This window comes from Eschrichtius robustus, chromosome 3, assembly GCF_028021215.1.
Source record: "Eschrichtius robustus isolate mEscRob2 chromosome 3, mEscRob2.pri, whole genome shotgun sequence".
Taxonomy (NCBI): Eukaryota; Metazoa; Chordata; class Mammalia; order Artiodactyla; family Eschrichtiidae; genus Eschrichtius; species Eschrichtius robustus.
In genome coordinates this window covers 32,352,792-32,376,935 of record NC_090826.1, presented here as the reverse complement: position 1 = coordinate 32,376,935, position 24,144 = coordinate 32,352,792, and the positions used below count along the sequence as shown (strand labels likewise).

At 51.4% G+C, this 24,144-nt stretch overlaps 1 protein-coding gene across 2 annotated transcripts; it reads left to right on the top strand.

Annotated features, from left to right (window-relative positions):
• The first annotated feature begins 350 nt into the window (after positions 1–350).
• HEYL (hes related family bHLH transcription factor with YRPW motif like) lies at positions 351–13,230 on the top strand. 2 transcript variants are annotated; one of them, XM_068537892.1, is made up of 5 exons: positions 351–430; positions 7,123–7,189; positions 8,245–8,328; positions 9,626–9,707; positions 12,504–13,230. In XM_068537892.1, exons 1-5 carry the CDS (start codon positions 351–353, stop codon positions 13,160–13,162), a joined length of 972 nt encoding a protein of 323 aa, XP_068393993.1. In that variant the 3' UTR covers positions 13,163–13,230. The 2 variants fall into 2 exon arrangements, with proteins under 2 accessions (XP_068393993.1, XP_068393992.1); XM_068537891.1 differs by lacking the exon at positions 351–430 and having other exon boundaries at positions 6,941–7,189.
• Positions 13,231–24,144: the final 10,914 nt, after the last annotated feature.

Sequence of the window (24,144 nt, the reverse complement as noted above, 5' to 3'; positions counted from 1 at the left end):
CAGCGCCTCCACAGGCCGACAGCGCCCCGGGGCGAACCAGGGACAGACGGGGACCCCTTGGCTTCCCCGGGGGCCTCCAAAGGCACCTGCCCAAGGCCACCCAGCGCGCGGCGGCCAAGGGAGCGGAGCCGGACCTCCCAGCCGTCGGCGGGGCGGCGACCGCCCAGGGCCTTCCCACGGCTCGGCCAGCGCGTCACGGAGGGGGCGAGGGGGCGCCCGGGGCTGCGACGCAGGAAAGGGCCCTGGGAAAGGGCGGTGGCTGCGCCCCCGGGGCGGGGCCGGGGCGGGGCCCGACTTCCCGGCTCGCCGCCCGCGCCGCCGGGCGGAGAGCCACGCAGCCCGCGCTCACGATGAAGCGGCCCCGGGAGCCGAGCGGCTCCGACAGCGAGTCCGACGGACCCATCGACGTGGGCCACGAGGGCGAGCTGAGGTAAGGCGGGCTGGGGGCGCGGGGCGCGCCGGGGCGAGCAGGCTGGGGAGCAAGCCGACGGGCCGGCGAGCGCGGGGCCAGTCCTGGAGCGACCGGGGTAGACGCAGGTGTGGCGCCACCGTTACGCGCACGAGCGCCCGGGATCCTGTGCGCTCTCGGCCGTTTAGTGCTCGAGATGCTGGGATGGAGGGAGAGTTCAGCTCGGGGTCTGAGGTCCGGTTGGAGATCTCTTTTTGTCCAAGTGAGGCTACTGGCGAGGACTTTTTTTTTTTTTTAATTTATTTTTATTTTATTTATTTTCGGCTGCGTTGGGTCTTTGTTGCTGCGCGGGGGCTACTCTTCGTTGCGGTGCGCGGACTTCTCGTTGCGGTGGCTTCTCTTTGTTGTGGAGCATGGGTTTCTAGACGCGCGGGCTTCAGTAGTTGTGACACGTGGGCTCAGTAGTTGTGGTGAACGGGCTTTGTCGCTCCGCAGCATGTGGGATCTTCCTGGACCAGGGCTCGAACCCCTGTCCCCTGAGTTGGCAGGTGGATTCTTAACCACTGCGCTGCCAGGGAGGGCTTTTCCCTGAAGATCTTAGGAAACCCTCATGGACTGTTGGTATCACACCCCCTGGTCCTGAAGTAGAGTAGTCACTACTCTGCAGTGACTATGCAGAGTAACCATACTTTCTTAATTTTACCCTAGCTGGGGTGCACTTTTCATATAGTACACACACACACACACACACACAGACACACAGACACACAGACACACACACACACACACACAGAGACACAAAACTTCCAGGGGAAGAAAATCTTTGGAATTAAGGTTTTAATATTGAAGAAAATAATCGCTGACTTGCCCATGGTCCTTGCAAGGGCCTAGACTCTGATTCCAGTGCTCTTTCTACTGCACCAGTCTGCTGTCAATATCTTTCAACTCTTGGTACGTTTTCTGACCCTGCTTCAAACCTATAGAACAAACTGAACTTGTATAAGTTCTGTTACATCCCAGTTCTGTGAACAATCTAAGCTTCAGTTTCTTCATCTGCAAAATGGGTATAAATAATAGAACTGACCTCATAGGATAATTAGGAAAATCAGATGAGATAACCTGTGTCAAGGACTTCACACAGAGCCCAGCACGTAGCAAATGCTTAAGTAGTATCAAGCACCCAATATGTGATACTCAGAACCCTGAAAGAGCAGCAGGGACTGACTGGGAGTCTGCAGACTTGGGTCCCAGCCCCAAATCTGCCACCAAGTTACCATGTGACCTTGGGGCATTGCTTTCCCTTTGTGAGCCTGTTTCCTCATCAGTAAAATAAAGGAGAACAGGGAGTGGGAAAAGGAAGCCTATCTGGTCCCTCCTGGCTCATCCAAACCTGACTCTCTAGAATAGATTTGAAAGGGGGATTCAGTTCATTCTTAGGGATGTTTTTGAGGGTATTCCATACTTTCAGTGATCTCCAGTTTTCTGAGACCAGGGGATCCTGCCTCAGTCACAAGTCCCAGTAAAGTGCCACCAGCTTCCAATTCCTTCTAGCTTATAATAGGAGGTAATTTCCTGTCCATGAGGTTTTGGGGTATATAATAGCATTCCCTATGCAACTTAATAGCCTTTTAAAATTGTTTAGCAGAAACTGCTCTTTAGAGAATCAATTCTCTGAGTCTGTGCCTGCTAGGAGCAGGGGAAGGGCCCAGCACTATGGGGTGGGGGGTTGGCGGGGAGGTGTCTCAAGCTCAGTGTCATTGGGTCTTCATGAATCAGAGGCATGAAATTGGTGTCAGAGAGCTAGGCTGATTGGAGCTGCCTTCTGTCCTCCAAGAATTTGCAGCCTGGTCAGTGACCTGCCAGGTCACACAAAGTCCATGGACTGGATGGAAGATGGAAGGAGAGATAGACTGTGGGCTGTGAGGGCACCTGAGCAGGGAGAGGTCACTCACAACCAAAAGTGCAGGGAGAGCTTCCTGAAGGTGGTGGCATTTGGACTCTGGCATAAAGGATCAGTAGGCAGTTTTTTTCCTATACATTTTGTCCTTTCAACTAGAGCCCATTTTTTTAGACTGTCTAGATTCTTAGGCAAGCAGACCCCCCCCCCCAGAGGAGAGAAGCAGTTGGACATCTGGCAGAGGCCGACTTATAGACCCCTCTTTGTAGCACTCACCAAAGGGCCCTCCCCCCAGCAGACATCAATGCTTCAATTCAGGGAGCGCTGAACGATGCCTGCTGTGGCCCAGACCCTGGGCTGGGCGTGGGGGACCCAGATGTATCCTGCTCAGCCTCTGCCCTCAGGGAACTCTCAGAGAAGAAGAGCTTCATGGACAAAGAAGGCCAGATGAACATTGGCAAGGGCCAGGAGACTGGAGCAGCCAGCCTCCCCAGGGTCAGAGGCAGGGTGCAAATCCCCCCCACCCTGTAAGAGTAAAGAGCGGGTTGTGTTCCATTGCCACTGTAGGCATCTGCCTGGTGGCAGTGTCCTGCCCCATATATGGGAATCACCCTCAGAGCTCCTATCTGAACATAGCCCCCTGACACATGTGGGTCCAAACTGAGAATATTGTCTCCCCCCTCCCTCTGCAAAAATTTAATGAGCACCTGCCACGTCAGGCACTGGGTCAGGGTCTGTGGGTCACTTAAGGCACATGGTGGCCTTTGAAGTCTCGCCACCATGAACATGGGCAAGTGACCACCCTTTTCTGAATTCTAATTTTCTCCTTTACGAAATGGGGATGCTAATACCTTACCTCATAGGGTGAGGCTTTGATGAGGTAATGGACTTAAGGCACACAGCTCCCTGCTTTGGCACAAGGCAACTTCCAATGAAAGCTGCTCTCTAAGGGGTCGCCGTTCAGTTGGAGGGTGCCACGTCCGTGAGGCAGCATGGTCTAATGAAAAGCCTGGACATCTGACGACTGGACTTTGTGTCTCTGTCACTCCAGCTATCAAGTGATTATTTTTCGTAAGTGTGAAATGGTCCAATAATATACTTAACTCATTGTATGATAAATGAGACAAGTGAACATGGAAGTGCTCTCTAGAACAAAAAGTACTGGCTATGAAATGTACATGGTGGGGTGATGACTGTATGGGGAGCACTGGATGAAAAGCCAGTAGACTTGGCTCCAGTTCTGGAATTTCCTCTAATTTGCTGTGTGGCCTGGAGCAGATCCCTTCCCCTCTCTGAGCTTCCTCATTTTACAGGTGGGCTCAGTGCTCTCTGAGAGCCCTTCATTGGAGACATTGTGATTCTGCCTTTGGTTGATGGAAAATGAGTGGGGTCACCTGCAAGGGCTCCTCAGGGGAGTTCCCAAAAAGGAAGTGAGGGTGAGCGCTGAGGGTAGTCAGGTCTAGCAGCCAGACCACCTGGAAAGCTGCCCCTCCCCGAAGAGACCACCCCAGCATTCTGGCTAGGGACCCCTTGAGGCCCATGGAGCAGATCTTGGGGGTCAACATATCTTCTCTGGGTTCATGAAAATCTGCCTTATTTTCAGACTCTCAGACAAGAATCTCTCACACCCTCTCCCAATGTCAGGGCCAGATCACAGCCTGGAAAAGAGCTAACTCTGGCTGAGCTCTTGGGAGCTTTAAGGCTAAGGGGACTGGAGGGCTATTCAGACAGACAGGAAATAGGAATTAGGAGGGAAAACAATGCTGAATTTGAAGCCAGAAGATGTGGATTCCCATGCTGGCTTTGCTCCTCAGCAGCTGCGTAGGCTGGGCAAGCTGCCTTACCTCCCCAGTGCTCGACATCCTCATCTGTAAAATGGGGCTTCCCCTCAAAGGAGGGAAGTATATGTAGTGATGCCGAGAAAGCTGTGAAGTGAGGCTTGCCTGTGGGATACGGGAGTGGGGGGAGAGGGATAGCACTGCAGAGAACCAGGAGAGTGGAAAAAGGGGTGGCTGAGCTGTCATGCTCTGAAAGGGGTGTGTCAGCCTCCAACAGATGGTCCCTGAGGACGGATCAGGCTGAGAGGCAGTGACGTGAGCAGTGGTAACCCAATACCCCAGGAGACACATTATCCAGGCTGCGGGGACAAAGGCCGTGTTTCTTAGTAGACCTTGGCTCTTGTGGCTTGTCCAGACTGAAGCTTTGTAAACAAGCTGCCCTACAGATCTCAGGATCTGGCCACCTGAGCCCTGGATCTAGCTTGCTGACCCATCCCTCCCACAAGCTTTCATAGGCCTCTTACATTCTTGTCCAGATGTTTGGATGGAGATATCCTTTTCCAGATGTAGCTAGATGAAGCCAGGGACATAGCAGTAGGTTTGACAAATGTTGGTCTGGTCTCCCGTGCAACCTTATCTCTTTAAGCAGTTGATGAAAATGATCCAACCTCTAATGCCAGGAGGGTCGTCACGTGGGCTGGGACCCTCCCAGTCAGCCACATATGCCCCCATTCCACAAAGGCCTCAGACATAGATTTTTTTTTTTAATATTTTTTTATTTATTTGGCTGCGTCAGGTCTTAGTTGAGGCACGTGGGATCTTGGTTGAGGCATGCGGGTTCTTTCGTTGCAGCACACGGGCTTCTCTTTAGCTGTGGCATGCGGGTTTTTCCCTCTCTAGTTGTGTAGTGCGGGCTCCAGGATGCGTGGGCTCTGTAGTTTGCGGCGCGTGGGCTCTCTCGTTGAGGTGCACAAGCTCAGTAGTTGTGGCGCGCAGGCTTAGTGGCCCCGAGGCATGTGGGATCTTAGTTCCCTGACCAGGGATCGAACCCACGTCCCCTGCATTGGAAGGCGGATTCTTTACCACTGCACCACCAGAGAAGTCCCAAGACATAGATTTTATGGTCTCACCTCTGTGTTCTCCGGTGATGCCAAAGATGAGGGCAGGAGGAGGAGCTCAACCACGAGCTCTGTCATGTCACTTGCTGAGTACTGGGTACAACTGTGAATGAGACAGATATGGTTCATGGCCTCATGGAACTTACAGACTTGATGGAGAGATAGACCTTAATCAAATAATCATATAAATATAAAGCAACAAATGGGCACAAATGCTATGAATGCAGGATGCTAGGATAGTGTAAAGGAGGGGGTATCAAGTGGGAGGGGCGATGTCAGAAAAGGCTCCCCTGGAAGTTGACATTTGAGTTGAGATCTGAAAGGTAGTAGAAGTTACTAGGCAAAGGGGCTGGGGCTTGGGGGTGGGGAGAGGGAGTGGACCAGAGAGTTTTGGGCTAGGGGAACAGTATGTGCCACCACAGGAAGGAGTTAGTGCGTTCACAGGCTGGAGCGCACAGAGCAAAAGAGAATTGAGTCTAGGAGGTGACAGGGGCCAGCTGGGCTACCTGAAAGATGGTGGCCTTGATCCTAAAAGCATTGGGAAGGCCCTGTAAGAGAGTGACATGATCAGATTTGCATTTAGATGATCACTCTGCCCGCTTGTAGGAGGCAGCGGGTGTAATAGACTCCTGCAGTCTAGAAAGATGATGGAGGCTTGGTCCCGAGATCAGCAGTGGAGATAAGGGGGAAGGGTGTGAGATGTATTTTAGACATGGAATGGGCAGGTTTTGATGGGGTAGGTGAGGACAGAGGAGGAATCAAAGATGGTGGCCGGGTGTCCACCTTGCAGAAGTGGGATATGGGTACCTTCGCTGAGATGAGAACCTAGGCAGAAGAGGAGAGGTGGAGGCAGGCTCTTGGGTTCCTGTTCAGATGTGTGGCATTTCGCGTTCTGAAATAGCAGGGGAGTCACCTTGTCTAAAGTTATTTGTGGCTGTGATGTCTCCAATGGGAGCTGGGCTCTGGAGGGCTGGGGCCTGGCTGAGGGCATCCAGTCCAGCCCTCAGTCTGAGTGGGGCCTCTGGCGTGTTGGCCAAGTGAATGATCCTAAGTGCAACCCAGAGAATCTCCTTCATTCCAAGAGAGCCTCTGAAGCGGGAAAACATTAAGAGGGCGAGCAGTTGGGCTGAGGAGGATTGGGTCAGTCTGGGCAGGAAAAACCCCAGAGGGCTGAGCCTCCTCCCGGTGATGGGAACTCCTGGGTCGCCAGCAAACATACATCCTTCAGCCAAGCCCGGGGACCGGAGGCCTGACACGATGCAGGGCTGGAGCCTTCTGGGGAGGCTGGGGCCACGTCCCAAGAGTCCAGAGAGGGCCCTGTGACCCAGATGTCGCCTCCCCCTCGCCCCGGCCGCGCAGCGTGGGAGGAGGCGGCAGCTGCAGGCCGGGTGGAGGGCGGGCGACCGGCGGGCCCGGCCCGTGGGAAGCGGCGGCATCTGTTCTTTCCACGCTCGTTCCCAGCGGCTCCCTCTGAAACCTAACCCGCAGGCCCGGCCCCACCGCCGCCGCCCGTGCCCTCGCCCGCCCCGCCCGGGGGATCGGGTTGCAGGAGCCGGGCGGCCGGGCTGCGGTTCCCCCGACGGCCACGGCAGCGCAACGAGGGCGAGGGGCGAGGGGCAGGAGGCAAGGCCGAGCGGTCAGGTCCGGGCGAGAGCCAAGGCCCCCCACCCATGGCCCCAGCCTCCGGCGACTCTGGGGCAGGAAGCTCTGTGCAGGGGAGGACTTGGCCCGGGGAGAAATGAGCCCCCGGGGAGAAGGGGAGAGAAGGCGTCCCCACCCACGCCTGCCCTGTGCCTCTTCCCGGCCTGGGAGACCTCGGCCGCCTGGGAGGGGTCTGTGCCCGCCCACAGCCGGCCTCCGAGGTCAGCCCAGGCCAGGGAGATGGTCCTCTGAAAAATCAGCCTTTCTTTTCCTCTCCAGCCAGATGGCCCGGCCGCTGTCCACCCCCAGCCCTTCACAAATGCAAGCCAGGAAGAAACGCAGAGGGGTGAGTGCGTATCTCAGCAGAGCTGTCAGACAAATGTTTGCCCTGAGTTCCCAGGGGCCTGGCGCAGAGAACCCTGGTCAGAAACACCACCGGGAAGCGGCCCTGCCTGGGTTCAAGTCCCAGCTTTGCCAGTAGCTAGCTGGGTGACTTTGTGCAAGCCACTTAATCTCTGTGTGCCTCATTTTTTCATCTGTGTAACTGAAATAATGATGGTACCTACCTCAAAGGGTTGTTTTGAAGTGAATTAATGTAATGCACTCAGAACAGAACCTGACGCACAATTAGCCATTATCATTTATTCCAGCCTTCCCCTGCTTCTCTCTGAGCTCAGAACTTTCCTTCCCTCTTAGTGTGCTGAGGGGTAGGGAAGGGGGACGGAAGAAGGGGGAGCCCGTCCTTGCTCTTGGCCCTACTTTTCCCCCAGGATGCAGCTGTGCTTCTGCCCTGGGAGTCCAGAGACCGGAATCTGGCAGAGACCAGCCCTGCCACTCACTAACCAAAAGACCTTAAGCAGCCACGTCCACCCAGCCCTCGTTCTCTTTATCGGTAAAATGGGTGTTGCAATTTCTGTCCTGCTATCAGTATTCCGCTACCAGTATTGTGAGATGAGAGTGAGCTTGTGGGAATGAAAGGCCTTCCCAGCTGGAGAGAGCAATGCCTGGGACTCCTCAGACCTCATGACCCAGCACCTCAAGGGGTCTCCCTGGCCCAGGAGGGGCCTCCAGGACCTGCTCCAGTGCTGTGGCTGGTGTTCCTGTTCTAATTGGTTGGTGCCCTGCTGTATCAGTGGTTAAACGTTTTGAATACCACCCCTTAGATCAAGACAAGAGATCTGAGTTCTAGTCCCAACCTTGCACTTCCTTGCTGTGTGACCTTAAGCAAATCCTGCCCCTCTCTGAGCCTCGTTTTCCTCTTCCATAATGTAAGAATGGATTTATCTCCCTGACAGAAATATTGTGACGGAAGATATGAGCCAGTGCCCGTCAAGGTGTGTTGGAAACTGTGATGAAGTGCCTACTTGGTTTTTGTTTGTTTGTTTCATCATTGTTTTTTAGATCATAGAGAAACGGCGCCGGGACCGCATCAACAGCAGCCTTTCTGAACTGCGGCGCTTGGTCCCCACTGCCTTTGAGAAGCAGGTATGTGACATTGCTGAATGTGCTAGAGGAGATGCTGTGCGGGTGGCAGATAAGGTTCACTTCTCACGGCATCTCTTATCGATTGGTGGCAGCTGCCTGAAGTGCTGTGATATCATTTACTGATATCTGTTGATGGCCAAGAATAAGGGGGATGGAAATTCATATTTACTGAGGTGTCTCAGGAGTTGTGGCTTTATGTCCATCATCCGGTTGCACTGAATGCTCAGAATGATCCTGAAGGGTAGGGATTATTATGCACATTGCACAGGTAAGGAAACTGAAGCACAGAGAGGTGAAGTAACTTATACCAGATCACACAGCTAGTAAGTAGCAGAGCGGAACTGGACACAGACTGTGTGATCCTAAAGTGCCCTATCCCTCTGCACTACTGTGATCCTAAAGTGCCCTATCCCTCTGCACATTAGTAGAGCACTAATGCACTACTGACATTTCCAGAACTATCTGAAAGTAGAACAGGCCGCTTGGGGAGTGAAGTCTCTGTCATTGAACATGCTGGAGTGGAGGGACTCCAGTGGGGAGTCAGACAGTTGAATCAATCAGACAACCTCAAAGATTCTCACCGTGTGCGCCAAGGCACGGTCATAGGTCCTGTGTCTTCCTTTCTGCTGGGGAGAACAAGTCAGTCATTCCACAGACATTCACTAAAACCTTCACAAGTCCAGCCATGAACTAGACCTGGTACCTACCTTCAAGGGACTCACATGGAGAGTCCGACCCTCAGGTTTCACCTGGGAGACCAGGTGATGCTGGAGTCTTTGGAAACACTCCTCAAGAGAGAGAATGGAGGAAGAGCAGATGCTTTGGAATAAGACAGTGAGCCCGATCTTGGGTGTGTGTGGCGAGTGTGAAGTTGGATTCCCGGTAAAGCTGGTCTAGGAGGCAGGTGAGGATGCAGGAGTGACATTCTGGTGATGGTGCCTGAAGCCATGGAGGTAGAGGGGACCCTCTGAGGAGAGCGCACAGAGCGAGAAAAAAGTCAGCCATCACCCACTGGGAACACCACCGTCTTAAGGGACAGTTAGAGCAAGAAGGCAGGGGAGGAGGGCTTTCGAGAAGGATGGTCAGCAGTGTGGTGGACAGGTGGGCTAAAATGAGAACTGAAGAGAATGGGTTAGATTTGGTGGGCTTGGCTAAAGCAGAAGCCCGATTGCAGGCAGTGGTGGAGTGGGAGGAGGAGGAGGAAACTGAGGTCGTGAGTGCTGATGACGCCATGCGGGGGAGGTGGGCGACAGAGGTCAGCTGAAGGCCGCCACTCTTCTGTCTTCTGTACACACAGGGCTCCTCCAAGCTGGAGAAAGCCGAGGTCCTGCAGATGACGGTAGATCACTTGAAAATGCTCCACGCCACTGGCGGGACAGGTACTGATGCTCTACTTTCCTGGAACCATTCCTGCAGCCAATATTTGGGGGCTGGGCCCTGGGGATACTTTGGTGAGCAAAGTAGATGTGGTCCCTGCCCTCACGGAGCTCACAGTTCACAGAGGGGCTGAAGCAGATCCAGGTGGAACGTTCGCAAAGCTTGTCTTTCTTCTTCTTTTGGCATTGCCCTCTCTGCTTTTATTGTCTCCATGTGTCCTAGCCCTTTCATAAACTCCACTCCTTCCAGCCTTGAACTTTGGAGGAGCTCTTCTACAACAGATTACTGATCCCCCTGCCCCCAGGGCCTTGTTAAGCATCAGCCTGAATGAGCTCATTCTCACTGTGATCCCAGTGGGAGGGACACGCCTGAGGTTTTTAGCCACAGCGCTTCACTAGTGTGCCGACCCACTGGTCTAGGCTTCTGAGCTCTTGTGTCCTTGGCAGTGCTGGGAGGATATGTCACGCTCACCGCTGAAGATCAGTCGTGGGATTTTAGTAGGATGCGAATGTTAACACATTCTGTTATTTTGAGCTAGTCCACTACAAAAAAGTCACGGAACTGTGGCTTTTAAAAGACTTCTGGACAGATGGAAATTCTGTCTGCCTGAAGCCGCTCTGTGTGTTTTGGTAATTTCACAATTGGGAAATCTTGAAAGCTCCACTGACCTTGGCTCCAAAGACTTAAATGTTGAAGCCTTAACTTGCTACCCCCTCAAGGGGATGGTTGCATGTTAAGCAGCCCAGCCTGGTGCCTCTCAAGCCTCGGCGGGTAGCAGTGTCATGTAGGGGCAGACAGCGTCACGGGTCACAGCCCAGAGATCCTGAGGCAGTAAGTCTGGATTGGAGTTTAGGAATCTGCCAGTTTAGCAAACACACCCGATGACCCTGCTGCAGGTGGTCACTTGGAGAACTTGTGCCAAAGGAATGCACAGCCAACAGTGGGAACTGTCTCTAATCAACCAATGGGGGAGGTATTTCAAGCTACATTTATATTTATCCAATTAAAAGAAAACTAGTGACTAATATTTGGGCAGCATTTTATAGTTTTCCAAATGCTTTCTCTAATGTTATCTCATTTGATTCTCACAAGAACCTCGAGGGTGGGTGCTGTTATCCTCACTGTTTTCTGGCTAAGGGCTGATGGGAAGACAGAGAATTGGCTTAGAGCGCTGGCTTTGTATTTGAACACTGAGTTTACTACTTACTAGCTTTAGGACCTTGGACAAATGATTTAAGCTCTTTATTCCTCAGTTTCCTTACCTCTAAAATGGGAATAATGATAGGGTTTTTTTAAAATATAAATTTATTTATTTATGGCTACGTTGGGTCTTCGTTGCTGCGCGCGGGCTTTCTCTAGTTGCGGAGAGCAGGGGCTGCTCTTCGTTGCGGTGCGCGGGCTTCTCATTGCGGTGGCTTCTCTTGTTGTGGAGCACGGGCTCTAGGCGTGCGGGCTTCAGTAGTTGTGGCACGCGGGCTCAGTAGTTGTGGCTCGCGGGCTCTAGAGCACAGGCTCAGTAGTTGTGGTGCACGGGCTTAGTTGCTCTGTGGCATGTGGGATCTTCCTGGACCAGGGCTTGAACCCGTGTCCCCTGCATTGGCAGGAGGATTCTTAACCACTGCCCCATAATGGTTATAATGATAGGTTTTTATGAGGTTTAAATTAGCTAATGCAAATTAAGTGCTTAGGAAGAACTCAGCAAATGTTAGTGAAAAAAGAACAGTGAACAGAGAAAGGTGATGGGATTTGCTCAAAGTTGCACAACTAAGTAGACAGCAGAGCCAGGTCTCACCGCCTAGGAGGCCTGGCTCCAAACATCATCTCCTGCCAAGCTGTTCCTCTGTAGGGACCTCAGCCGTGAACCAGGGACCCGATATTTGCTACCATGATCATGAAGCCAGTGCTCACTGGGGCTGTTCTGTCTTTACCCAGAAGGTGGTCGAGAGACGGGCAAGTGTGGAGAAGCTGTGAGAATGTGAATACTTCTGCAGGCTTTCCCCCTGGTCATCCCACACTGAAGTCAAGCCAAAGCCAGGGTCCCTGGCCTGAGGGCAGCAGCTGAGGACCAGAGTGGGGTCCTGCTTTCTAGACTGCCCTTTGGGCTGGGGAACAAACTCGAATGCTTATGGGGGCCAAACCAGTCATATAAATGATAGCTAACTTTTCATTTGTTAAGCATTTCTGTGCACCATTTCATTTCGCCCTCCCATCTGTACATGGCAGGGCCTGTTATATACCCATTTCACAGCTAAGGAAATCAAGGCATGGAGAGATTGAGACTTGTCCATAGTCAGGGCGCTAGTTAAGTCCATGGTCAAGCAGCTGGCCCCCAAAGACCTCATGCTTCATTGCTACCCTATGCTCTCCTCTCCAAGGAGTCTCCTAGCTCTGATGGCTGCTGCCGCCACCTCCCAGCATCTGCCCCCATCAGCAGGCAGGGTTGTTCTACACCTCCATGTGCACACATCTGGCAAGTGTCTATTTAAATGAAGTTATCTGGGCCGCAGATTTCCTTCTTTGGGTTCATCATGAATGGTGATGAAAATAACACTTTACATTTTATAATGCTTCATAGTTTAGTGAACTCATTTGGTCCGCACAGTCCACCCCCTCTACCCCAGTAGGGATGATTATTCCCACTTTAAGATGGTGAGACTGGGGCTCAGAGAGGTGAGGTGACATGGCCAAGGTCACCCAGGGGGTGAGTGGGGAAAGCAGGTCCAGAACTCAGACAGTCTGACCCCAGGATCAGTGCTTGTCTCCTGCCTGGCATGCCCTCATCGTGCCTCACTTTGCAGGATTCTTTGATGCTCGAGCCCTGGCAGTCGACTTCCGGAGCATCGGTTTTCGGGAGTGCCTTACCGAGGTCATCAGGTACCTGGGGGTCCTGGAAGGGCCCAGCAGCCGTGCAGACCCGGTGCGGATTCGCCTTCTCTCCCACCTCAACAGCTATGCAGCCGAGATGGAACCTTCACCCACGCCCGCTGGCCCGCTGGCCTTTCCTGCCTGGCCCTGGTCCTTCTTCCATAGCTGTCCAGGGCTATCTGCCCCGAGCAGCCAGCTTGCCATCCTAGGAAGAGTGCCCGGCCCCATCCTCCCCAGCACCTCCTCTCTGGCTTACCCCATCCCGGCCTTCAGAACCACTCCCTTGCGCAGAGCCACTGGCACCATCCTGCCAGCCCGGAGGAATTTGCTGCCCAGTCGAGGGGCATCTTCTACCCGGAGGGCCCGCCCCCTGGAGAGGCCAGCTGCACCCCTGCCCCCCAGTGGCAGGGCTGCCAGGAGCAGCCACATGGCACCCCTCCTGCGATCTTCTTCCCCCGCTCCTCCTGGCATTGTGGGGTCTCCTGCTTATGTGGCTGTTCCTGGGTCTTCCCACGGGGCAGCTGGGAGGCCAGCAGGAGCTGTGCTCTGCCACTCCTGGGTCTCTGAAATCACTGAAGTTGGGGCTTTCTGAGCTGGCTTTGCCCCCAGGAATGAGGAGAGTTCTTTTTCCAGGAGCTCTAAAAATGGCGTTGCCTATTCTGCTCTGCTTCCTGGACTGGTTCATATATGAAGGTGTCTTCTTCACCCGGCAGAGGCCCCCTTCTCCTTTGGCCCCTCTCCCCTCCTCACTGCTTGTCCCAGCTTCTCCTGGGGCTATTCTGATCTCAGAAGCTTGGTCTCATTTTTTCCCTGGAGAGATGAGTCTCAGGAGAGCCCCCCAAGAGCTGTACCCAGACCCCTCTCCTGCTCCAGGACACATGGGCAGTAGGCATTAATCTCAGGTTGGGGAACAACGCTTTAACCTAAAAGGCACAATGACCTAAGGCACACTGCTCCCCTAGAGATCAGACCCCAGCCAAGAGCAGTGACTTCCTGGCTGCAGCCTTCCCAGACCCCCAGGGGCCGGAACATAGTGTCTGTCTCACTTCCTGAGACAGTAACCACACAGGGGCCGCAAAGAGGTCTCCTGGGAACCCTGTCTGCCCCAGCCCACCTGTCTCCCGCCCACTGCAATGAACCCAGAACAGACCTGCTGTCCGCCACGGCCAAGGCTGGGGACTGGGAGCCCAGCAGGGCCCGTTCCTGCCCTCTTGTCAGCTGCTGACACCTACCCTCCAGCTGACCAGCAGTTCCCTGCACACAGCTGGGAGGTCTCCGGGCTCCGTGACAGGGTGTACTCACCACCAGGCCTCGGACGGCGTCCCCAGACAGGAGCCAGGCTTGAGCCACAGAGAACCCAGCTCTCTGCCTACCACACGGCCAGCGTCCTCCAGGCCTGTGGTCCCGTCGGATGCACAGTGCGGAGGCCATGTTCCCACGTGATGGCGCCCCGAGAGGAATCCTCTTGGGATTCAGCACCAGACGTTTGTGCTCCCTGTTTTGCATCCGACTCATGGGGCCCAGACTGCTGGGACCGCCAAGGGCTGTCAGGCTGGACGAAAATAACTGCGAGGAGGGGCGAGGGGAAGGACAGTCAGAGGCAGCTCGGCCCTTCAAGGTCACACAGTGGGTCAAGGGCCTGAGATCCTGTTCACCCGGGATTCCACGTGGCTGGCTCTGCTCAAAGGCCATGCATGGCGTTACCCAGCTTCAGCCCAGGTCACTTTCCCTCTAACAGAGGGAACAAATGGCCCAGGGACCTTTCCCAGTGGAACAGCAGGAACTGAACAAGATAGGGGCAGACCAGAAGCGACACACAGCCAGCCCAGTGCTGCCACATGGTTGTTAGAATGCAGAAACACTTCTGTGCTCATTGACAGACCTGCTTCCCTGAGTGTTCCCACCACATGGCTTTTCTCCCAGGACCCCGTGCTGGTTAATGCCCTGCCGACCCAAGGCCGTGGGGCCCTCCAGCTGGCAAGTCATTGGTGCTTATTCTGCACTGGTTGTTAAATGCTTCTGAGGTCACCCCTGGAAGAGTCTCCCACTCCCATCCTTTGATGGAACTACCCTCCCCAGAGGCTGCATTGAGGAGACTCCACGAGCTCAAAAAGTAGAGTCTGCAAATGCCCTGGGGGAAAAGGGCCCTTTCAGAGAAGTGGGTAGGAGGGCAGAGATCATTTAAATGACCCAGAAAGCTCTTTTGAGGAGGCAAGTTCCTCAAGGAGGGATAAAGAACTAAAGTAATTCTTTTACTTCTCAGTGTGAGGTAGTTGGATCAGATGTTGCTCTCCTCCTGGACCCACCTGTGTGTACAGCAGTGAGGAGGTGTCATTTCAGGGCGTGGGTCACTGGCCAGGAGTGCTCCTGAGGCAGACAGAGATAGAGGGAAATAGCGAGGGAGGGAAGGCAGTCAGCAGGCTCCCAGGAGTTGGGAGGGGGGGCAGAGGGAGGTGGCAGAAGGCAAAGACCAACTTCACCTTTTTCACAAGGGGCGGGAAGAACGGCGCTCCCCACCCGCCCCCCTCCTCCCCTGCACTCTCCCCCTCCCCCTCCTCTCCTGCACTCTCCCCCTCCTCCCCTGCACTCTCCCCCTCCTCCCCTGCACTCTCCCCTCCCCCTCCTCCCCTGCACTCTCCCCCTCCCCCTCCTCCCCTGCACTCTCCCCCTCCCCCTCCTCCCCTGCACTCTCCTTCTCCCTGGCCACTGCAGGTGGTGGCTCACTGCTCCCAAGATACCAGGTCAACGCTCCAGTCCTGCAGTTTGACCACTTCCTAGCCCAAGAATCCAACATTTACTCATGGCGGGATGGTGGGAAACACACTTTCATGTTTCAAATACCCAACTCCAGAAGAACCAGTTGACACGGTTGAATGAGGTGGAAATGGCCCAGAACTTTGAGCATCTTAGTTGCTCTTAGGTGCATTCTCCCTGAGAGATTGTGTGGGGAAAGGTGACTGTGTGTATTGGTTTCTGTGGTTGAGAACTCATATCTTTGTTTATATTCCCAAGCCTTTCTGATGCCCCTGACTCCCACCCCATCACTGGGGTTGTCGCAGACATTCAATAAAGTTTTTTTTCTTTAGCTCTTCTGGAAACCTCTGCAAGGTTCTACTTCTTAAATATCTCTGGAGTCCATCTACTTCTCTCTGATCCCATAGCCTTCACCCTGGTCTAGCCACATCACTTCTCCCCAGATCACTGCCCTCCAAAAGGTCGCTTTGCTTCCTTCCTGCTTTGCCAATCAGTTCTCAACGCAACCAGAGAGAGCTTTAAACGCGCAAACCATATCACATCAACTCTGGTTTAAAATCCTTACCCTATTACCCTATTATTCTAAGGATAAAATCCAAGCTCTTCCTCATCTGGTCCCAAACTCACTTCCAGCTTTTTTCTTGCCAATCCCAATCTTGTTCTTTCTTGCCAATCCCAATCTTGTTCCCTGTGCTTCTGCCACCCTGGCCTTCCTTCATTTCTTCCACATTCCAACCTCATTCCCACCTCCAGGACTTTGCACATGCTGTGCCTTTGCCCAGAATGCTCTTCCTCTACCCTTTGCAGGCTGAGCTCTTCATACCCTCAGGCCTTGGCATAAATGCCACCTCCTCAGAGAGGCCTTCCCTGACTACTGGGCTTGAATCTATCTCAACGTCCTCTATCTTTTTGTTGTTGTTCTCGTATGGAAATTACCATTGCACATCCATTTGTGTATTTACTTGTTGGTTGCTCCCCCACCAGCACGTAAGCTCCGTGAGGCCAGGGACCATGCCTGGTTTGCACTCTACCCTGTATCCAGTGCCAACCACGGTACCTGGCTCAACGTCAGGGTTCAATAAATATTTGTTGAATAAATGAACTGGGGGAGGTGAGGAATCTTCTAGACTCATGTTGTTGGATGGTACACGCTCCTCTAGGGGTGAATCTCCTGCTGGCCAGCTTTAGGGGGGTGGCTGGAGAGCAAAGTGAGAGCCAGGGCCAGGGTACTGGAAGTTCTGGCAAATGGTGAAGGGACTCTGGCCAAAGAAAAGCACGAGCGTGCTTGCTCTGGAGTGCATGCTGACAGCTGAGAACGGGTGGTCCGTCCCTGCCAGAAGGTCTTGTTCTCCACTCTTGGCCCAGCTCTCTCCCATGCATTTGGCTTGCAACAAACCCAGGCAACCTTTGCAGAGGTCTGCTCCGTGCCAGGCCAGGCATGGCAGAGACAGAGGTGCTGAGAACTCTGTCTCCCTGAGGGGATGCACCCTCTGTCTAAGTGACAGTTGGGTGGGATGAGAGTGGAGAGAGAGGTCTGTTGAGAAGGCTGAGGGGTATCAGCCTCTGCCTAGGGGGGGTCATGGGGGAAGAGAGTGCTGGAAGGAAGCCTTCCTGGAGGAGGACGAAGGGAGGCATTCGAACCGCGGGGGGAATGTCGTCGAGGGCAGCTCTGGAAATTGGCCTGAGGTGAGCACTGGCCTTCAGTGGCAGAGCGAAAGGCAGGCTAGTCTGGGCACTGAAGCCAGACTTCCTGGGTTGAGGTCCCAACTCTATTCACTGATCAGGGCTGAGGCCTTGGGAGAGTTACTTAACACCCCTGAACCTCAACCTTATCATCTTTAGAACAGGGATGATGCCGTAACAGCTACTGTTAACTGAGCAGTAGCTACATACCAGACACTGTGCTAAATGCTTTTCTTAGAATGTCCCCATTTTACAATAAGGAAACTGGGCTGAGACATATTCTCCTAAAGTTAGGTGACGAGTGAATGGGATAGCACATATAAAACCCTTGGTACAATGCCTGGGTCAAGTGAAACACTCAGTCCATTTTAGCCATTAGTGTCATTAATGGAAAGAGGCTGGATCCAAATTGTGAGTGCCATGCAGAGTTTAGACTTCAGCCTTTAGGCAGTGAGAGCCATGGAAAGTGTTGCCAGGTGAATGCCAAGGTTAGACCTTGTTTAAGAAACTCCTGTTTGGGGTGGTGTGGACGACTGGGAGGAGCAGTATTCAGACTCAGTGCCACCTATTCATTGGAAACCTCTAGATGCTTTTGCAACATATCAGTGTCCAGGCCCTAGAGGTGATGATTTAACTCACCTGCAGTGGGGCTCAGGCACCCCATAAGGAGGTGTGAAGAATCAGGATCTCTTTCCTAGTCAAGGTGAATTTCAGTTCCATTAGTGAACTGGACTCCAGCTTATGAGCCTGAAGAGGCTGCTTCTTTCTGAGAAGTGAAGCAGAACTTAATTTCCACAAGGGCATCTCTGTCCTCCAACCCCATCCTAGTTTTGGGCCTATAGTAGATACTTAAGAAAATTTATGTGTTGAAAGCTTTAGGGACTTGTACAGTTGGCCCTCTGTGTTTGTGGCTTCCGTATCCACAGATTCAACCAACCACGGATCAAAAAAAATTTTTTTTAATTCCAGTAACTTCCAAAAAGCAAAACTTGAATTTGCCCCAGCCAGCAACTATTTACATAGCACTTACATTGTATTAGGTATTACAAGTAATCTAGAGATGATTTAAAGCACACAGAAGGATGCCGGAAGGTTATATGCGACTATTACACCATTTTATATAAGGGACTTGAGCATCTACAGATTTTGGTATCTACGGGAGGTCCTGGAACCAATCCCCATGGTTATTGAGGGATGACTGTAATTCATTCAAGAGTCACTGAATATCTTATGACTTTGTGGAAAACTCAAGACATTAGCTTCCTTCCCTCCTTCCTGGGGAAAGAGGGCAGGAAAAATCAGGTCTGGATATCACCCGATCTCATTAATAGCAGCAAACATTTTCAAGCCCTTGACCTACATTATCTCATATAATCACATGAGATGATATATATTTCATATAATGGTAGGTTCTGTCATCCCCATTTTACAGAAGAAGAAATTGATACTCAATTTGTTGGTGGGAGCGCCCAAAGTTCATAACGCTAGTGAATGTCCTAGCCAAAATTAAAACCTAGGTCTCTCTGATTCCATCTTAACCAATACAGTACACGGCTTCCTTCCCCAGCTGCCTCTTGTAATACAAACCCGAAGCCATTCAGTGACAGGTCATACAGGGCTGGTGGACTGGACCCTCATGTTAGCCTGGGAAGCCTTCACCTTGGCCATGTTCTTCTCCCCTGTGCTAGTCAGAGTAAAGACCAGCTGCTGTAACAAAAGGGCCCAACAATAACTCAGTGGGTGAAAGAAAATAGAATTTTATTTATCTCTCATCTAACTGCCTGGTGTACATTCCAGGTCAGCCAGAAGCTCTAATCAATGCAGACATTCCAGATTCCTTCCGTCATGATTCCCTGCCATTCCCTAGAACATTGTCCCTGCACTGTTAAGCTAGGTCTCCATGGATTCAAGCCAGCAGGACGGGAAAGAGGACTTGGTGGAGACATGGCCACAGACTTAAAGCCTTAAGGCCCCAAAGTAGCACATATATGTCCAGTCCATCCACATTCCCCTGGTGAGATCTTTGATGAATGGCCACATCAAACTGCAACAGAGGCTGGGAAATGCATTTCTGCCCTGTTCTCTGAAATGAGTGTGAATGGGTATTGGTAGATAGTCTCTATCACTTCACTCTTGCCTCCCAGCCTGGGAGGTTGAGAGGAATGTGGGAATCAGAGTCATCAGTAGCTACCACACGGCTTTTGTGTGTGTGTGTGTGTGTGTGTGTACATGATCTGGAGGGCAATTTACTTTGAGTTGGAGGAACCAGGTATAGGGGCTCCACCTACCACTCTCTGATGCTACAGGGGTAGGTTGGATACTCCTGAATGGAGTTGTATCTACTGGACCCAGCTCCCTGGAGAATTCCCCCAGGGAACACAGTGTAAGAAAAGAGGGTTTGTTGCTCTAGGATGGCCAGTGAGTCCCAAGCTGACTGATGATCAGCATTACCTGGAGGGATTGTGTACCACTTGGTGCCCAGAGAGCCTTTCTCCATCCTGGCTCCCACCTGGGGAGGCACTGACAGATGCTCACACCTTCCCTGACCCAGACGGCTGTCACGCTTTCTTGTCTTCCCAGCTGCCAGGTACACAACCAGCCCAGGAGCTCTGGGCCTCACAGGGCTGTGGGTTCTGCTTGTCAGAGTTGAGCCTCTCATGAATAGGGCTGCTGAGATGCCCTTGTTAGTTACTTGACAGTGGCAGGTGAAAAGGGGCCAGGTGTTAGGTCTCCAAAGACAGACACCCAGGCTCCCTGGACTCTTTTTCTTTGCTTCACCTAGGAGTGAAAAGAAGTAAGACTGTCATTCAGGCCATCAGTGTCAGAAAGCTGGCTGGCTGACCAATGCTGCCCAGAGCCCAAGGGCCATTTAAATTCAGGTTTGACTCAGGCCTTTGGGCAAAATCTGGATTCCACTGCTCTGTTCAAGGAAGTCCAGTGTGGCAACACCCCATCCTGGGCACCCCAGATGTTCTGTTGGAGCCTCTGACAATTAACAAACCACTCGTTGCCTACAACTCCAGCAACCCTGAAAGGAACCAGTCAACAAGCACGAGAAGTGATGGTGCTTTACCTCGTACAGCAACATAACATTTCAAAGTGCTTTCACATGCATCACCTCGCTTACAGCTCTCAACAGCTTGGTCAAGGGAGTCAAGGGCAGGAATTATTATCTCCATAATGCAGATGAGAAACTGAATCTCGTTTCAGGTAAAATGATCTGCCCCAGATCAGAATAATAGTAAATGGCAAAGCTTGTTTGGACAGTAGTGGAAAGTCACAGATTGTAAGCAGGCACAGAGAAGTAATATAACATTATCCAATCACTACTAAGCATGCACTATATGCAGGCCCTGTACCACGTGCTTTACATGCAGAGTGTGGGTTTATCTGTGTAACTGCATGGTTTAGATTTTGGTTCTATCATTATCTCCATTTTACAGGTGAGGAAACAGCCTCAGAGAAATTAAGTAACTCGCCCAAGGTAACACAGCTATTAAGCGGCATAGCTCTTAACTGCCAAGTTCTACAGCCTACCAAGCGCTGTATCTTCTGTGTCACACCTTCCAGACATCAGATGGGGTATCCAGGCCTCTACCACAGCTCCTGGCTTACACCTCAAGGCTTTGGCCTCAGACCCATCAGTATTAACTCAGCCACCCCTCAGGACACAGAAACCAGCTCTGTCTGGCTTTATAACAACACTTAGGGAGCTCTGACCATGTGCCCAGCACTCATCTAGGTGCTGGAATTCAGCAGTGAATAAAACAAACCCCCAGATTCCTGGAGCTGACATTCTCATTGAGGGAGATAGATGATAAACACCTAGACAAAGACATACATGAAATGCTTGATGGGGAAGCAGGATAAGGTGGCTGAGAGGACAGAGAGTGATGGGGGAGAGGTACTGTTTTACATAGGAAGGACAGGGAAGGCCAGAGGGAGCAGTTTGAACAGACACTAGAGGGAGGGAGGGAGCCATGAGGCCATCAGTGAGCAGGGCGTTCCAGGCCAGGAGCAACAAGGGCTGGTCCCAGAGGCCAGTGTAGCTGGAGTGTGGACAGCAGGGGGAGAGTGGTGAGAGATAAAAGTCTGAGGGGGGTGGGGGGCAGCTCATGGGAGGGTGTTAGATTTTACTCTGAGTGAGGCAGGAAGGCGTAGAGGGTTAAGTGTGGAAGAGACTCGTGATCTGATGTACACATTAGGAGTCATGGAGTGAAGAATAGGCCTCAAGAGGGCCAGGGTGGGAGCAGGGAGACCATCTAGACCTCCCCAATTCCAGGGACCTCCTTGACACCACCTAACTGCCCACTCCCACAGAACTTACCATCCCCCAAAATGGCTCCTCTAGGAAATCCTGATTTCACACATCCCATTCTCCAGACACTACATACTCTCCTCCAACCTCCCTCTCCTCAACCTTCCTGTGGTAAAAACTCTCAAATTTAAGAAGATCTTCAAATCACCCCACGACTCCCTCCCCAGCCCTTGGTCATTTACTGACTTGGCTTCACCTCTTACCTAGCTAAGGGCCCACGGACCCTCATGTCCAAAATCACCCCTTCAAACGCCCTTACTCCTTGTCCCATCCCTGACTCCATTGCAGTCACCAGGTGTGGGGACAGACTTTAGGGTGGACCCCGTGACCCCACCTCCTGGTGTCCACACTCCTGTATAATCCCCTCCCCTTGAGAGTGGGCAGAAACTGCAACTTGCTTCTAATCAATAGAATATGGCAAATGTGAGAATTGTCACCCCTTGTTTAAGCTACATCATGTGGCAAAAGTGGTGGGCGGTCGCTCCCATGATTACCTTACCTTATATAAGACTGTGTCTTTTTTTTTTTCACTCTTTAAAAACTTTTTAATTGACGTATAGTTGATTTACAATGTTGTGTTAGTTTCTGGTGTACAGCAAAGTGATTCAGATATATATATATATATATATATATATATCTTTTTCAGATTTGTTTGCATTATAGTTTATTACAAGATATTGAATGTAGTTCCCTGTGCAATACAGTAGGACCTTGTTGTTTATCTACTTTATATGCAGTAGTTTGTATCTGCCAATCCCAAACTCCTTAATTATCCCTCCTGCCCCCTCCTTTCCCCTTTGGCAACCATAAGTTTGTTTTCTTATGGTTGTCTGTGAGTCTGTTTCTATTTTGTAAATGAGTTCATTTGTATCATTTTTTAAAATTCCACATATAAGTGGTATCATATGAAATTTGTCTTTCTCTGTCTGACTTACTTCACTTAATATGATAATCTCTAGGTCCATGCATGTTGCTGCAAATGGCATTATTCCATTCTTTTTTATGGCTGAGTAATATTCCATTGCATATATATATATATATATATATATCCATTTACCCATTCGTCTGTATAAGACTGTGTCTTATGTGAAGATCAATGACAATTCTGCATGCCCAGAAAGTAGAGGGTACTCACTATTATTATTGGCATTGTTTTGTCTACACTGGCTAAATATTACTCAAAATGGCAGAATATTGGTCAATATTAAGGAGAGTGTTTGCTCACATGTTACGAATTGTGTGTAATGACTGCTTATCATTCTCACTTAAACAATGAAGCAAATACAGGAAGTAGCTTGGTGTGGTTAAAAAGATCCCTGGGCTAGGAATCAATTAATTTAAATTCTAATTTCATTTTTCTACCAATGGTTAAATATGTTAACTTTTGTGGACCTCAATTTCCTCGAGCTTAAACTGGATGATCACTGCAGGACTTTCCAGCTGTAAAACAGTGCTCATGGTCAGATACAACTTACTGAAAGAAAAAAAGGGGTCTGTCTTAGCCGACTGGTGGGAGAGGCTCCCCCCAGGCTTGATGAAGTAAGTAGCCACTTTGGAGCTGTGAGTGGTCTCTAGGGCCTCAGGGGCGGCCTCCAGCCGACAGCCAGCAAATAACCAGGGCCCCATCATCCTTCACAGGATGAATTCTGCCAACAGCTTGAATGAGGTTGAAAGTGCATTTTCCCTCAGGAGAGCCTCCAGATGAGCCTGGCCAACACCATGATTGCAGCTTCCTAAGACACAGAGCAGAGGACCCAGTTAAGCCGTGCCAGGATTCCTGACCCACAGAACCATGAGGTAATAAGTGTGTACTGTTTACTTTTCAAGATAACTACATTCTTACTTGGCCTCTCTCCTCACAACCCCATTCCCCTTCCCATATCATTCCAGAAGATGATCCGCAAAAAAGCAAAACAAACAAAATAAACAAAAAACCAAAAACAGAAGAGGATGATCCTACTTCATTCCTCACATTGAATATGGAGGTTTGGGGTGACCTTGAGAATAGTATTATTATTATTATTATTATTTTTGGCTGTGCTGTGCGGCATGCAGGATCCCAGTTCCCTGACCAGGGTTCGAACCCGTGTCCCCTGCAGTGGAAGTGCGGAGTCTCAACCGCTGGACCTCCAGGGAAGTCCCGAGAATAGTATTACTTTCTAAAATCAACAGTATTGAGGTGTAATTTACATACAATAAAATTCACCAATTTAAAATGTACAATTCGGGACTCCCCTGGTGGTCCGGTGGTAAAGAATCCGTCTTCCAATGCAGGGAACGTGGGTCCAATCCCTAGTCAGGGAACTAAGATCCCGCATGCTGCGGGGCAACTAAGCCCGCGCACCTCAACGAGAGAGAGAAGGCCGCGTGCGGCAACGGAAGATCCCGCTAGCCGCAAGGATGAGCCCGTGCGCCGCAACTAAGACACAACGCAGCCAAAAATAAATAATAAATAAATATTTTAAAAAATAAAATAAAATGTGCAATTCGATGAGTCTTGATAATGTATACATGCAGGTAATCACCATAATTGCGATGCAGACCATTTCTGTCACCCAAAAATTTCCCTTCCACTGCTTTGGAGTCAATCACTTCCTCCTACCCCAGCCCCTGGCCATCATTGATCTGCTTTCTGTCACTACAGTTTTGCCTTTTTAAGAATTTTCATATAGATGGAATCATACAGTGTATAACCTTTTGAGTCTGGCTTCCTTTACTTCCCCTCATGCTTTAGAGATCCATCAAGTTCTGTCAATCAGGTGTTCCTTCCTCTTTACAGCTGAGTAGTATTCCACTGCATGGATGGAGCACAATTTGTT